The 17,067-nt window shown below is 42.3% G+C and overlaps 1 protein-coding gene across 1 annotated transcript; it reads left to right on the top strand.

Annotated features, from left to right (window-relative positions):
• Positions 1-908: 908 nt before the first annotated feature.
• Positions 909-15,409, top strand: kcnk13b (potassium channel, subfamily K, member 13b). The gene is made up of 3 exons (XM_030110329.1): positions 909-1,306; positions 11,230-12,002; positions 15,254-15,409. Exons 1-3 carry the CDS (start codon positions 970-972, stop codon positions 15,407-15,409), a joined length of 1,266 nt encoding a protein of 421 aa, XP_029966189.1. The 5' UTR covers positions 909-969.
• Positions 15,410-17,067: the final 1,658 nt, after the last annotated feature.

The raw sequence follows: 17,067 nt of genomic DNA on the forward strand, positions 1-17,067 counted from the left end.
ATTATAACCTTATGCTTCTCGTGACATTCCTCTTCACTGTATTTTCAACTTTTCTTTCTCTGAACTGATTCTTAACCTGAGTTCAGGAAACCATCGCTGATTAAAAACTCTTGCGCTGTCCAAGGTGCTGAAATCTGTCTCCAACGCGTCATGGTTTAGTTAAATATAAGATTTTTTTTTTTTTTTTTTTTTTTTTTTTTACAAAAAAAGCTCCTCTGTTGTCCCTGCGATCCTGAATTATTTATTTCCAGTCTTGGCGGCGTTTTGACATTTGCTCACACGTTCCCCGGGTAAAACACAAGCAGGAGCATAAATCCCTCATCCGGGCTCTGAAAGGTCAAGTGGTATTGATCTTCTTATGCAAACACGCTTCATATTGTCAGAATCCGGCGTCCAAAGTTGGGAACCGGGGGTCATTCTGGGGCTCATTAACAAACCGTGAACGTGTGATTTGCCTCTGGAGCCGAGAGGTCTGACCCGGTGGACACCTCGCTTGTAGCTGAATGGACAGGGCGCGCGCTCAGTCTTACGCACAGGAGGTCAGTCTGCTGTGCGTAAAACGTGCGCTCCGGGGTGGAGATCTTTTTGGAGAGGCTGCGCGCAGCAGCAGCAGCAGCAGCAGCAGCAGAGACGACTCCGTTGCCATCCACAGGTTGCTGCGCGCGTCTCTCCTCCTCAGAGCATCTTTGGAGAGGAGTCAGTGGACATGGACGGGAAAGGGGACAGAGAACGCGCTTGGCTGAGCGGCCGGGACTTGGATAAAGGCGCATGAGGAAAAATGCCACAACATCTACCAAACAGGACGATTTGATCCCAACCAAATGTAAGATTGATCGCAGAAAACTTCTCTCTTAAAAAAATATAAAAAAAAGTACTGTCACGTTTCTGCAGAGGACCGTGCGTTGTATTCGCGACCACCATGCCACAGGTCCCTTCCTCCTGCCGCCTCGCAGAGACAACGGCAACATAATGGCATGCAGGAGCGGCTGCTGCTGCGGCTCCGGTCCCATCAACGAGGATAACGCGCGCTTCCTGCTGCTGGCCCTGTTCATCGTGGTGTACCTGCTGTGCGGCGCCGCCGTCTTCTCCGCGCTGGAGCAGCCCAAAGAGCGCGAGGCGAAGGCGCGCTGGGCGCAGAGGCTCGAGCATTTCAGCCAGAAGTACAACCTGAGCGAGAAGGAGCTCAACAACTTCCTGAGGCACTACGAGGAGGCGAACGTGGCGGGGATCCGCGTGGACACCATGCGACCGCGATGGGACTTCACGGGCGCGTTTTACTTCGTGGGAACCGTGGTGTCAACCATCGGTAAGATACAGAGAGACAAGGAGGGGGGGGGGGACATTTCTGGCTAAATGAGATTTTATAAAACAGCATCACACTGGTTTAGTGGAAACTTACTGTCCTCAAAATGTCAGTCACTCTGCCACAAACACAACTTTTACACAACAAGACTGTTCATGAGTCCCAAATTCATGCTAATTTCTTGAAACTTTAGGAAGATGATTCATTTCAAAATCCAAAAATCACCCGCTGTGGAGGAGCGTCTTGTCTTTGTCAGGTTCAGAGGAACACAATCACACACTCACTCAGGAGTCACGCTATTGATCTCCTGCTGTCAGAGCCTCCTCTTTGATTTGCTCACACACTCTTACAGTCCCTCTCCTTACATGATGGTTCATCAACTCCTTGATTGGATGTCAGAGATGCTTCTGACAGACCGACTGTCACAGCCGAAATAACAGGGATGGTGATGTACATGTACACTTTGTTTGGAATTTGAAGTTTCTCTGCTCGTGACCGAGAAAGGCAGGCAATCACACGCTGGATGTCATGATGGCAGGAGCAAAACCTCCACATTTCACTCCCACACCCTTCATTCAAATCGCCTTAACAGAGAGAAGAAGCATCAGCGTCGTGGATGTGTTCATCCATCAGCTGACCGAATGCGGCCTGAGGGTCGAACACACAGAACCTGATCACCCAGACACTGCACACGGAGGATGCCTTGATCGCTGTGGCTGTTATTCTTCTATCTATTCTCCTCAACCGGTGTTTCCATCTTTGTTCACCGGCTTTGTGGAGAACGTATGGAGAAAATGAAAAGCTCTCAGAATAACTTTGCAGCCTATTTAAGAACACAATGTGCATTCAAACTGCGACAAATGCATGTGAGGATGCCGGAAAGCACTGTTGCAGAGGGAAACTGCATAATCAGGAGACAAGCTGGTTTCAAAGGCTTGCTGCTGTGAGCCACTGGGCATGCACGGCTCCAGTTATGCAAATTAAAGGTTTAAGATCACAGTTTGTTCACATCAGTGTTGAATTCGGCGGTTTGACGTTGTTTAGAATGTACTGCTTCATTACATTATTTTAAGAGTTAAACTAAAGCACTTTTATTGGAGAATTGTCAATATTCTGGTTGTGAACACAGATGGATCATTTCATAGATCAAAATCGAACTCATCCATACGAGTCATAGCTGAAATAAGGCAAAGTGATTAATTATAAGTCAGAGAAAAAAATTACAAAGCGGCCTGCAGTTCCCGAGGTTCTCTAATGAGGAATGTAAAGAATGAATTGTTAATCCCACAAAGGGGAAATTTGCAAGTCGCAGGAGAGCAGCTCTGAGCTGCAGGTGAAAGAAAAAAAAAACAAGAAATATCGACACGAAAGAACTGTTCAATAGAAAAATACATATATTTATGTTACAAATATACACTGCATTTGGATCATACCGTGCATTTCACCTAATAAACATGATCAATTCTCATTAAAATCTTCTAGTTGGCAGTAATATTGATCCACACTGTAGTATGGGTGGATGAGTATAAAGGGAAAAGAAAACATGATGCCGATTCATTAACTTGTTTTTCTCAGTCAAGTTTTGCAGCACTAATAATGATAATAGTTTCTGACCCCAAATGTTTTTCACCAGCCGCTTTTGCAGTTCATTAGATGTAGTTTGGAATTCTCCATTTGTGTTTGTGTTGCAGGTATTTGTCTTACAGCAAGGCGCATTTAGAAGGATGCGAATTACAAATCGGGGTTATAAATTTTATCGTGTTCGACACTGATTTGTGTTGAATTCTTCATTGGACTCGGCTCCTCGGTTCCAGTGTAAGAAAGCTTCAGCGTAACGAGACATTTTTTTGGACTATTTCGCGTTCCACACTTTGTGGGAACAGTTTCAACACTTCCTGTTCCACCTTGACTGCACCAGCGCACAAAGAAGCTGCTACAGGATGGACCCTCGTCATAACGGGTTCAGAGCGGGATGTCACTCACATTTATATGAGCTTCAAGGCAGCCAAGCGAATACTTTTGGCAATACGGTGCATTTAAATGAATACGTTTCCCGCTTTAGATGAGCACCTATAATGGGAACCTTCAACAAGGCTTGAAGCTTTTACAGTAATAATACACTGAGTCACACCGAGAGAGTCACGTTTCTCTGCTGAGAGAAAAAAAAAGAAAAAACATACAGCCAGAAACTTCTCAGACTTCCCAGATCTATAGGATGAAACACGCCTCATTCTTAAGTATTTCGTCAATAAAGTAGCAAAAAATACTAGCTTTAAATGTAATTCATTCATTCATTGAGATAAAATAAGTTTGTAGACTCCACAACCTCATCCAAGAGCTGCTTCCCCACAGACATCAGTACTGTGTCTTCAGAGAGTGTTTGAGTATCCGAGGTGGCAGGAATAAAGCGTTCGGCAGACCCGCTGTCCGTGTCGGGACGTGACGTCTGTTTCGACTGATGTGTGATCAAAAATAAAACTGCTCACTGGGTGACTGGAAGTGTTGCTTTCTCCGCAACACGTCTTGTGAATCTCCTCAGGACAAAGAAACGAGTGAAAAATAATCATCAGCGTTACCAAAACACATCAATGCACTTTTTCCACTGAGCTAACGAGGTTTTCCAGGCGCTGGCAGACGGATTTTATGTTGTCAGGTATCTAGAAGGGTCACATGCTGATGGGTTTTTCTTTTTGTTTGTTTGTTTGGGGCTTGACAGCCTCAGCCGCCACCGAGTTCAGTCTCTGTGACCTTCAGTTGGACCGAGCGGTGTCCAACATGGATGCATTTATGAAAAAATAACACCAGAGCGAAGCTTCAGACCCAAATCAGGAAGTTCATTTCACCTTTAACAAAGAGTCAGATGGATTTTCACTCAGCCGCAGAAACTCAGATTTGCCATCAGCTTTTAAATTCTTGGTATTCACAAACAACGTTGTGTACTGACCTGTAACAAAATAGTAGCCAAGAACAGTATCGGTCTTCAGACTGGTCTGCAGAACAGGTTTGGTGGTCTTTTCCTAGAACACCAGCCAACAACAATCAGTTTGATCATTCTGAATGAAATAAAGCTGAGAGTGTGATTATTTGACAATAATGTAACAAAATAGAACATTTCTTACAACCATGATTGTGAAAGTTGCACAGTAATGCTTCCTCACTGAATGAATCATCCACTACAACTATTTTAATAAGCAGAACTGCACAAAACTGGCAAAAAATGACATTTATTTCCAAGAAATGCAGCCCATTTGATTGCACTTATTATATTTTCTAAGTTTTTTTTTTCTCATGATACTTCAAATGTAATAACTTATTACATGATGATAAAATATTAATATGATAATGACTCAAATGTTTTATTATACTGCTGGAAAATTATAATATTATGGTACATTTAAAAAAAGGCCCAAATTATTACATGAAGCAAGATTTCCAAGTTCCTTAAAATACGAATCGCGATAAATTAAATGCAAAAATGATCAATTTTAACATATTATATTAAAATAACTTATTCTAAAGCTGAAGGTCTTGCTGCAACACTTACTTTGACTCAAAAAAAAAATCGACATCAGCGCGACCAGTCTGGAAGCGTCTGTTTCTGACAGTATGTTTTAATAAATGATATCAAATTCAACTGGTTTAGACAGAAAAAGAGAGCTCCTGTCCATGATTCAGCCCATTTAGCTCCGTCTCTGCGCTCAGAAGACAGCTCGAACTCAATTAGCTCCCCGAGAATCAGAATGAGCGCCGCAGCAATCAGGCCCTCCCCAAGAAACCTTCCTCCGTCTCAGGGGCAATCAGACACGCTGTGGAGTGTGATTTCCATGACACAAGACAGTAACCGCAGATGCATATGTGGATATTTTCTTTTACGTTACACGAAACATGGCGCGGAATCGGAATGTACAGTGAAGGTTCACAGGATCAGTCATGCCTGGAATTGGAAAACGGCGAGCGGGCAGAGACGTCACTTCATTGAGCTTTCAGTGTTAAATGAGGGATGAAAAGGAGGCTTCGGCGAGATCGGTGCAATTGAACGAGAGATCTCTCACTTCGACTCCCATTTTGTTCATCTCCCGTTTCATGAGAGACAAAAGAGGTCTCACGCAGAGAGGCGGCATCGCGGCTTATCTCGGGGTGAAACCGGCTCAATATGATAAAGTTGAGACGTGAGGCAGCGGCTCCAGTGGGCTCTCGGTTGTCGGGGAAATACAGTGAAATGCGACGTGAACTCACACGGCGAGGGGATGATTGCCGCGACGCACCTCAGCTCTCCGGCTGGATGTGAGTGACAGACGGAAGGAGAGAGTGAGAAATGAGGAGGGAGAGCGAGTCACCAATGGCAACCCAGCCTTTATAAAGTACTCACACCTCTGGAAGTTTTCTCTTATCGCTGCTTCTGCAAATAGAACTGTAATAAACACAGCTCGCTCTGAGGCCTTTGTGGGGAACTTGTTGAAACAGTTCTGAAAAAGACAATGTCAACTCTCAAATTTCAACTCCAGGCTGCCAAATCACCAAGCTAATTTTTTTTTTAAAAAGTATGAAAACATCAACTTTTTAACATGTTTCTTAGAAGTATGGCACAACATTGAGGCCCGAGCTGAGATATCATGCTTCCTCACCCTCAAAGCCATGCTGTCAGGGTACATGCATGCAAAAGGCTGCAAAATACAGCAGGTAGGAGAAGATTTTTGGACATTCCACTGTATTTTGCATTTTCATTTACCAGACTGTATCAGTAAAATTGCCTTTATGTTGAGATCGTAGTAATATTTGTGAAATCTTTCGCAAAAACATCAAACCTTTTTTGTCACAGCAAAGAAACACTTTGAAATTCAAATTATAAAGGTTACTGTGACGCTATTTTGGATGGATGGGTGAAATATGAGGAAATGAAGAAGACGTCCAATATGGTATCGAGCCCCATAAAGGGTTAAAAAGGATATTGAAAAATTGAATTCTTCAAAGAACATCTAACAAAGAAAGATCAGTGATCGCTAGAGGTACTGGACCTGGCCTGATTCAAAGGTGAATCAGTATTATACAACTGAGTGTGGAGAGATCAGCCACTGGTTAATCAGTATTTCCATCTTCTCCTCGACGAAAAAGAACACTTCCAGCAACTTCGTGAAAAGGTTGTATTGAAAAGTGGAAGTCAGGGGATGGACGCTGTAACATTACTGAGATCACAGAACATTCCCTGCAGTTCAATTAAATTGGTGTGTCCTCACGAAGTGAGGGAGGAGGCCACCGAGACGTGTCTGACTGTCAGGAGGAAGGTGAGGTGGGCGGGAGTCTGTGCACAGCAGCAGTCATTGTTCTGGCTTCAGTCCAACTCAGCTGTTTATTGAACACCAGTCACTCCACGTCACTGATTAAAGACTGTATTAAGGCAAATAGTGTTCAAATTAAATTTAAAAAAAAAATGTGGCAGATACAATGTGAGGCTAATCTGCACAAGTCAGACAAAGATTAGGAACTTGTTCTTACAGTGAGAACAAACGCTGGCATCGGAATGTATGGAAAGTGAGGAGAGGATCGTCTGCCAGCAGCGTAAACCTGCAGCAGCTTCATCAAATGTTAAAGTTTCAAGTCAGATCTCAAAAGTACTTTCTGCCAACACCTGTTACTGAAAACGTTCAAGTTCATAAGAGAGGAGCTTCAAAACAAAGTGTCTCATTCTACCTTTGGGGAACCATCTCCTGTAAGCAGCCGCTTGAGAACCGAAAGGTCCTGCTTGGACATCACAGCTCTTTATGATGGAGCCTCACTATTCAGAATTTTGAAAGTAAACAGAATAAATCCAAAACACTGAAGACGGGGTTTCTCAAAGCCATGGTTCAGACCTGTTCCCATGCAACAGTTTTGAGTAAATCTTCTTGTTCCTTTGTATGAACCTGATCCAGACTCGATCTGTCTGAGCTGAGTCGAGGATGTGAGCTGAGTGAAATGTTTTTTGAAGGCATCCACTGAGTCCAGGGAGCGCAGGTCAAGAGGAAGCTGGTTCCAGAGGCGAGGCGCAGTGGGCGTGAACGAGTGGCCACCCCAGGTTTTAAAGTGAGTCCAGGGAATTCTCAGCAGGTTCTGTCCAGCGGACCTCAGGCTTTGGGCCGAGTTGTACGGCTTGATTAGGTCTCTGATGTACATGGGAGCCTGACCATGTCGGGCTCGGAAGGTCAGTACCAAGATTTTAAACTGGACACGGAGCAGAACAGGGAGCCAGTGGAGGGATTTTAAAACAGGTGTGATGTGGGACCTCCTGTTGGTGCTGGTCAGTAGCCTTGCAGCTGAGTTTTGTACGTACTGAAGACGAACCAGCTCTTTTTTTTGTTGAGGCAAGTGACCAGGCTGTTGCAGAAGTCCAGTCGTGAGGATATGAATGCATGGATGATAATTTCAAGCTTGTTCTTTGACATCATGTGTCTGAGCTTAGCAATATTGCGCAGCTGGGAGGAACATGCATGTAATTACACTGTAAAACATATAATTATGCTGTAACATGCATAAAATTACACACACACTGTAACGCATATGTAATTAAACTGTAACATGAATGTAATTACACTTTAAAACGTATGTAGTTACACTGTAACGCACATCATTACGCTGTATTGTGCATGCAATTACACTTTAATAACACATCTAATTACGCTGTGACACACATCATTACACTGTAATACAGGTATAATTACGCTGTAACACACATATACTGTAACACGCATGTAATTGCACTTTAAAAACGCATCTAATTACGCTGTAACACACATAATTACGCTGTAACATGCATGTAATTACGCTTTAAAAATGCATGTTATTACGCTGGATCACGCATATCATTATGCTGTAACATGCATGTAATTACGCTGTAACATGCATATCATTAAGCTGTAACACGAATATAATTACGCTGTGAAATGCACGTCATTACGCTGTAATACGCACGTAATTACACTGTAACACACATATTACACTGTAACACGTATGTAATTACACTTTAAAAATGCATGTTATAACACTGTAACACGCATATCATTACGCTGTAACATGCATATCATTACGCTGTAACACAAATTTAATTACGTATTAAAAAGCGCATCTAATTACGCTGTGACACGCATGTCATTACGCTGTAATACGCACGTAATTACACTGTAACACGCATGTAATTACACTTTAAAAATGCATGAAATTACGCTGTTAACACGCATGTAATTATACTTTAAAAATGCATGTTATAACACTGTAACACGCATATCATTACGCTGTAACACGCATGTAAATTACACTTTAAAAACGCATCTAATTACGCTGTAACGCGCATATCATTACACTGTAACATGCATGTAATTACGCTGTAACACGAATATAATTACGCATTAAAAATGCATATTATTACGCTGTAACGCGCATGTAATTACACTTTAAAAACACATCTAATTATGCTGTAACGCGCATGTAGTTATACTTTAAAAACGCATCTAATTACGCTGCAACACAAATATCATTACGCTGTAATACACATGTAATTACGCTGTAACGCACATATTACGCTGTAACATGCATATCATTACACTGTAACACGCATGTAATTACACTCTAATGCGCATGTAATTATGTTTCAAAAAACATGATTACACTAGCATGAATGCAACTACACCGTAATGCGCATCTTATTATGTTGTAACATGCATATAATTACACTTTAAAAACGCATCTAATTTACGCTGTAACATGCATATCATTATGCTGTAACATGCATGTAAATACGCTTTAAAAATGCATGTATTTACACTGTAACACACATGTAATTACACTTTAAAAACGCATCTAATTAACGCTGTAACATGCATATCATTATGCTGTAACACGCATGTAATTACACTTTAAAAACACATCTAATTAACGCTGTAACATGCATATCATTATGCTGTAACACGCATGTAATTACATTTTAAAAACATGTAATTACACTGTAACACACATATTACGCTGTAACATGCATGTAATTTCACACAATACATAAATATATCAATGCATTAAAACCACTAACTACAGCATTAAAACTTGTAATTACAGCATTAAAACCAGGAACTACAGCATTAAAACCACAAATTACACCATGTCAATCATCCACTAACTACAGCAATAAAACCATTAACTACATCATTATAACCATTAAGTACAGCATTAAAACCATTAGCGACAGAAATAAAACATTAGTTTTTATGTTTGTGTTCATTGCACATTTTGATTATAAAAAAAGTGTGCTATTTACATTAAAACCTTTTTTCTTGGATTAAAATTTCTTTTTTTCATTTAGGGTTTTACATGTTTAAAGGTGCATTAAGGAGTTTGCACGTTTTATGCGAAACAGCGGCCCCTGCAGGCCTTGGGCATAATGCAGCTTAGTGAAACACTCATGCCTGTGGCTTGCGTGCACAGAAGAGAGGAACTCCTTCCTCGCTCTTTTAGTTGCGCTCGAGTAAAATTTAAGTTTCTTTTACCTGGTGGAGTCTGGAGCTGTGGCAGTGCTAGGAGCCAGTCTTTTCTTACTTTCTGGAAGATCCTGCTCAGTTGTTGCTCACTAAGCATCTGGCGGAGTAATGGCGGACAAAACGAAACCTAACTAAATCAGGCCAGCCTGAGCGTGCATTACGTCATTCCTCTCAAATTCTCCCAAAAAAATTCTGGTGCCGGACCGGCACTGCAACTTTCAAGTGGTTTATTTGAGTACATATATATATATATATATATATATATATATATATATATATATATATATATATATATATATATATATATATATATATACACATACATACATATATGTATATATATATACATATATGTATATATATATATATAGTGTGTGTATATATATATATATATATATATATATATATATATATATATATATATATATATATATATACATATATATGTGTGTATGTATAAAGTACAAAAAGACAATACAAAGTAATATTTGACACTCAAAAGGAGTAGGTTGGAAGTTCAAAGAACTTATGGGAATCTTACCCCTCATTCTACAAAGAATGATGCTTTAGTGTAACACCTTGTTGCTGGATTCTCCCTTGTAACTTATGTACAGCATCATTTTATACATATCTCTATATATACACATATAAACATTTGCACGTGCTCTTGTAAGTCTACATACGAATACATGTATATACAGACAAGTGACAATTTAGCGCTGTTAGCGGTACTTGCAATGAATATGTCAGGGCACATTGTACACATCGTTAAAAATGTGTAACATATTTATGGTGGAAAATAAGTATTTTTAAAGTTGAAAAACTCCTTAATGCACCTTTAAATACATTTTATATGTTTTATATGTTTAACATTGGGGGAAAAATGATCAAACTTGCAAATTACTCTAGAAAAATCAATATAAAAAAAATCGTGACAAAATCTTGATCGTGATCGTGATTTAAAAAAATTGTGATATATTTTTGCCATATTGCCCACTCCTACATGATTTGAATTATTAAAAGCACCAAACACTTTTTGTTCATTTTAAAGTATGTTGTGTAAAGTTGAACAAATCTGTCATGATTTTTTACTGTTCAATAAATATTTATTGTAAGCTTGAGACCCGTAATATTTGTTATTTTGTCATTTTTTGACGTAAATTGAGGAAGCAAAAGCAGTATCGGCCCCAAATATCGGCTCAAGAAAATCGGCAGTCCATAATCAGCTAAGGGTGATGAAAAAAAAAAAATGATATTGGCACCGGCCCTAAAAAAATTTATATCGGTCTATCCCGACACCATGCAACTCCCGCATGTGAATGAAGTCTGGGATTTGTGTGAAAGTTATGCTGTTTTTCCTCCAGTAGATAAAGAGGAAAGATGACGCTGAAATTCCAGGCGTGACAGTGTTCTTTTTGTGCCTGCCAGGGTTCGGGATGACTACGCCCGCTACCATCGGAGGAAAGGTCTTCCTGATGTTCTACGGTCTGCTCGGCTGTGCGGCCACCATCCTTTTCTTCAACCTCTTTCTGGAACGCGTCATCACCGTCATCGCCTTCGTCCTCAAATCGTGCCACGAGCGGCGCCACAAGAAGGCCGTGCTCCCGCAAAACGGACGGCAGGCGTCTGAGGGCAACAGAGCGGGCGGAGGAGCGAAAGGGGAGGACCTTGCGGGCTGGAAGCCCTCGGTCTACTGCGTCATGCTCATTCTGGGAGTGGCGGCCATCTTGGTGTCCTGCTGCGCCTCGCTGATGTACTCGGCGGCGGAGGGCTGGGGATACCTGGACTCGCTCTACTTCTGCTTCGTGGCTTTCAGCACCATCGGGTTTGGGGACATGGTGAGCAGCCAGCGGGCGTTCTACGAAGGCCACGCCACGGTCGCGTACCGGCTGGGGAACTTCGTCTTCATCCTGACGGGGGTCTGCTGCATCTACTCCCTCTTCAACGTCATCTCCATCGTCATCAAGCAGGTGCTCAACTGGCTGCTGAGGAGGCTGGAGGCGCCCTGCCGCTGCTGCTTCCCCAGGAGGGGCCACCACCCGCACCGGCACCCCCGGCGCAACGTGGTCGCCCCGGGCCACCTTCGCGCCCGCAGGGACCCGTCCATCGAGACGGACGCCATCAACGAGAGCGAGACGGACGCCGGCCGCCGGATGTCCGGGGAGATGATCTCCATGAGGGACTTCCTAGCAGCCAACAAGGTGAGACCCCCAGAGCTGGAGCGGATGCGTCACTCGGCAGCGCTCTTATGTAATCACACGTTATTATATGGAAGACCTGCATTGATTTCCCCTCCTAATTAGATTTGTTTGTTCACAAGAGGAGCACAAACAACATTTAGTCAATAGCCTTGTTTCCCAGAAGCGGTTCTTTCCGCAGTTATTAACTTTTTAATCTTGTTCGTAGTCCTGGTATAATCACGAAGCGGGCGTTTTAAGACTGATACGTAACAAAATATTGAATCATGCGCATCTAAACTCTTTGGAGTATCTGTGGTGTAAGTTTAGAAATAAAAAAAGAAAAAAACCTACTCAGTCTTCAGGCAGTGATTCACATTTCACAGCAGCTGCTGTTTCCAAGGCTACACACACGTATTATGTGTAAAATTCCTCTGAATATCAATGCCATTATTTCACCACTATTTCCCCAGTCAACAGCTCTTGTAACCACTCGTTAATGTCAGACTTCTATGCATTTCCATATCTACCATTCAGCAGTTGGGGCGAGTTGTGGGACCCTGTGTGTGGCGGCTGAATGACAACGACCATGTGCTTTAACCTGGAGACTGATGCAGAAAATAACCTCTAAATAAAGAATTCAATAAAAGTTAAAATGATAAATAAACAGGAGGTGAGGGTATAGACTCTGACGCGGATCGATACATGCTCACACTTTGAAGTGAGATAACTCGTGAAGCAAAGTGATAGAATTGAATTCCTCGGCTCGTTCTTTGCTGTACTTGCTTTTCGATGTCAGTATGTTCACTGGAATATCTTTACATTTACATTCTGTCAAGACTCAAGGTTCCCTGGCGGTGAATACCAATGACTTGTTGCCTCCGTCTCCCGCAGCAGGCTCATGTTTACAGTGCCGTAATAAACTAAAAGATCTCTACAACTATTCACTCTTTAATAGAAACCAGAGTACAGTATAGGCTGCAGCCACAACTTCAGCTTGATTCTGATCACTTGAAGCAAATTAGCAGCTAATTTACTGAAGAACTGCAATACAATTAGAAAACATCATTATAGCTAAACATTAGCTTGGAATCCTGGGTATTACTGTCATTTTAGCTTGAAGTCACAAGAAGCTGAGTCAAACTTTAAGTTCGATTAAAAACTTGAAGTCTGAGCCGAACACAACTTTTAGAGTACTTTTAGCTTTTAATGAGTACAGAAGGTCTAACTAGCTGTTAGCCACATTAGCTCCTGTAGCTTTGCTGGTCTGTAACCATCAGTCATGTTCAGCCACAACAGCAGTGTGCCAGTTGTCATAATTTATTCAGGGCCATGGGACACCAGAGTCATTCCGAAGTCTCTGTCTCTTTGTGAATTAGGTAAGATGCAACTTTTCGCTAATGCTCATGCACGCCACAGCTGTAGTAAACAGTTCTTCTGCACATGCTCAGTAGATGGACAATGCCAACGATGTATTCCTCCAGTGTCGTGACTCCCAGTCCAGTCCAGTTCAACTTCTCCCTATTATTAAAGTTCATAATGTTCTTATGTTAATGTGGTTTCATTACAAAAACAAACAACGGCACCCACTAGTGGTCCGACAGGAAAACTGCATTGATTTCAGCATTTCTTCCATTTTCGTATATTTTCAAAACATTGCTGACTCAGAAATGATATCTTTTCACTTGAAATTTTAACAAGGATTTATGCCACTTGATCCCTTAATTTTACACATCCGATTTATTGTCTATGTTAAGCGCGACACTATGCATATGTGCGGTGCAGCGTGCTTTGAGCTGCGTCTTCACTGAGCTGCCTGCTGCACGTTTGGATAAAGCACAATTTAATGCCGTCATTAAACCAACTACCACAGGGAAATACACCGACTGTGACTGATGTCTTGAATTTCACCACTTAAAAGGCCTTCATTTCATGCTCAGAGTTTTTACAACATTATAACGCAACCTCCACGATGCACAGTGAAAAGGAGAATTCAGCTTCATTCAGCCTCAGAGGCTGCTGATAACAAAAAGCCTGCAGCCTTTTGTCGGCGCTGTTGACTGACAGCAATTTCAAGAGTAAATCACGAGGTTGCCGGGTTCACTGTGGGTCTGCAGCGTTGCTCCGAGCCTGTGAACTGCCACCGACTGCTTTGTTCAGCTTTTCGCATAATAATTTATCCGTGAATGAAGTAAAACAAAGTGAGCAATTTGAGTCTAAATACTGGAACTCTCTGTCTGGACGTTCAGCTAAAAGAAGAAGAAGAAGAAAAAAAAAGGTCCTTTGTCTGTATTGTGTTCATAAAGACTCAAATGAGAGGGAGATAAGTGGCAAGATGAGTAATAAAAAGAGTGATTCAGACGATGGAGAAGAGCAAATGGGAGCAATTTAAAGAGCTAAACACATATTTGAACCATGATGATCTGAAGATACAATGTTGACCCAATGTCAATATGAAAGACTTGGTTACTTTTAGGCCCTGTTTACACCACCATTTTTCAAATGAGAAGGTAGAATAAAGTTGTTATTGAATCTAGATTAGCTGTTTTGTTTAATTGAAAAAAAAAAGTGTGTTTTTTTTTTCAAATGTAAATGTCTGCTCATGAGTTGCAGAGTGTTGCATTTTTTTGGACTTTAAATGCTGCATAGATACACTCGTCTGTTGGTTTTGTCCGAAAAGCTGCACTAAGGACGTTCAAAGTAAATTAACATTCATATAAATCTACCTACGACCCTCAATGAAATATCAGAGGGCAATTGGAGCCAGAGCTGCTAATAATGAACCGATCTGGAAAAGGATGTGGCAAATATCATGACAATTAAGCCATTATTAATCAGGACAACCCGTAGACACGTAAATGTCAGATGTCCGCCAAAGTCGGTGGACTCGGCCCTGTGGGGACTCTGTTTGTGCAACGGTCACGTGACGAGCAGAACTAAAATTACACAGCATCTTTCTGCCAAAGAGGCTCCACCCCACTGAATCTCATACCGTCTGACATGTTCTCCAACGTTTCACATCCGTGGGGCTTGTTTTATAGACACAGATTTGGAGGGTGGCATTGAAAGAGAACATCTGGATTCTTTTCATCGTGTCTGCTTCCGTTGCGTATCGTTTGCTGAAATTGACACAGCAAACAGGAAGGAAGAGTGCCATCTGCCCGGTGCAGAGCACCCCGGTGTTGCAGTATCTTCATTTTACCCATCTGCACAGGTTTGCCTATTCTGACTTCAGACCTTCTCAGTATACTTTCTTCATTTTCTCTTTCCTGCAGGTGAACTTGGCCATCATGCAGAAGCAGCTTTCGGAGATGGCCATCGGGCACCCGCGCCAGTCCAGCTCCAGCTCCCGTCAGAACGGCTTCTCGGGAGGGGTGGGCGCCCTGGGCATCATGAACAACCGGCTGGCAGAGACCAGCGTGGACAGATAGGGGGAAAAAAAAAAAAGAAGAAAAAAAAACTCTCTCAGGAGGGTGCACGCTGACTGACTGCCTTCGTGACAGAGCAAAGACGGTTCCGCGTTGTTGGACGACGGAGGCTGATCTCTAACAGCTTAGATCAAAACCATGGCAGGAACACGGCGACATGAAAGATGCATGATAGTTTGCTGGAGTCTCACATCTGGATGGAGCCTCATAGCGCTGGACCCCCCCCCCCCCCCCCCCCCCCAGTGAGAAATCCAGTTTCCATGGTGATAAAAACATAAGTCTGCTTCTAGCACTTGTATCTTAGCAAAAAACCCGATGCACTACTTCTTCCACTCATCTACAGTAAATCACAATATGACTGTACCCACTGTATCTGCCACTGTAATGGATATATACGAGACAAAAAGAGTCTCTAATAAAGTGGGCGCTCTCCGGGTTTTGTGTCTGTAAGTCATTACACAAATGAAAATGAAGTCGGATTTCTTTCTAAACAACGCACGGCGCAGACGAATGCCTGTCAGGGTTCTATTCAGAGGCCCCCGTCTCCGGCGACGCTTCCATTCATTAATCCAACAAATAGAAAACAAACCTCCCCTTGAGAAGAAGCTCGTTATGAGCCAAACAGTATGGGCTGGTTGTTCATGCCGCTGTGGATGATGGGAGCAGAGCCGAGGAGACGCGCAGGGGCTCTGCACTGATGTAAATTCAATGAGACAACTATTTCCTGCTCCCCATTCCTTTGGCTGCGGTTGTGTGGCAGAGCAGATGGATGAGATTGTTAAAAACACATCTGTAGTGTCACTGAATTAAAACCTGCGAGCAGCCGAGAGAGCGAGAGAGAGAGAGAGAGAGAGCGCCTCGCGGACGCTGTATCATAAATAATTGAAAAGGACACACAGGCGCCTTTATTCTCATTCATCACACACACGCAACGAGACACTGAAATTACCAGTAAGAATCCTCCAGGCTCCACCTTTGACATCAGCAGCTGGGATTTCGTATGTGCGAAAGAAGTGTGTTTGATTTCCAGAGAGCCGGGAGTCGCAGATCCAACACGCTGTCAGGGACGAGCGAGGAATCCTGTTTACCTGTGAGAGAACAACACAAAACACCTGTGAGTCATCTCACTTACACAGCTGTGCGATTTAACAGGTCACTTATTAAACAACTTCCTCAGTGCCAAGAATTACATCACATCACTGGATATGAAACCTTGATTCCTTTAGACGGGGGTTTATTATAAGTTTCGTAAAGCTGTAAAGTGCATTTTCGTTTCGCCTGCAGCCAGAAATGGTTTTCAGTTACAAAGCATTTAGTGCCTTAGTTATTGTTAAAACATCCCGAGTTTACAAAAATAAATGTGGTTGCCATGGCAGTTACATTAGTTTTCTTATTTTGGAACTAAACAGCAGCGGTCTCTTCACCGAGTCGACAAAAGCACCGTAATTTAATGGTGATTTAATGTTTCCACTGTTGTGTTCTGCACCAGAGGCACAGCGGGATTATATCAGCAGCAGCATCAGCAACATTTTGTTCTGAAATTATCGGGATATCAGCACATGTCCGACATCGAGCGTCCGCTCTCGTCAGCTCTCTGGGTCAGTGGGTCATTACTGACAAATTTTATGAACGTTTATCTGGATAAACTTCAAGATTGAATC

Source organism: Salarias fasciatus, chromosome 15, assembly GCF_902148845.1.
Source record: "Salarias fasciatus chromosome 15, fSalaFa1.1, whole genome shotgun sequence".
Taxonomy (NCBI): domain Eukaryota; kingdom Metazoa; phylum Chordata; class Actinopteri; order Blenniiformes; family Blenniidae; genus Salarias; species Salarias fasciatus.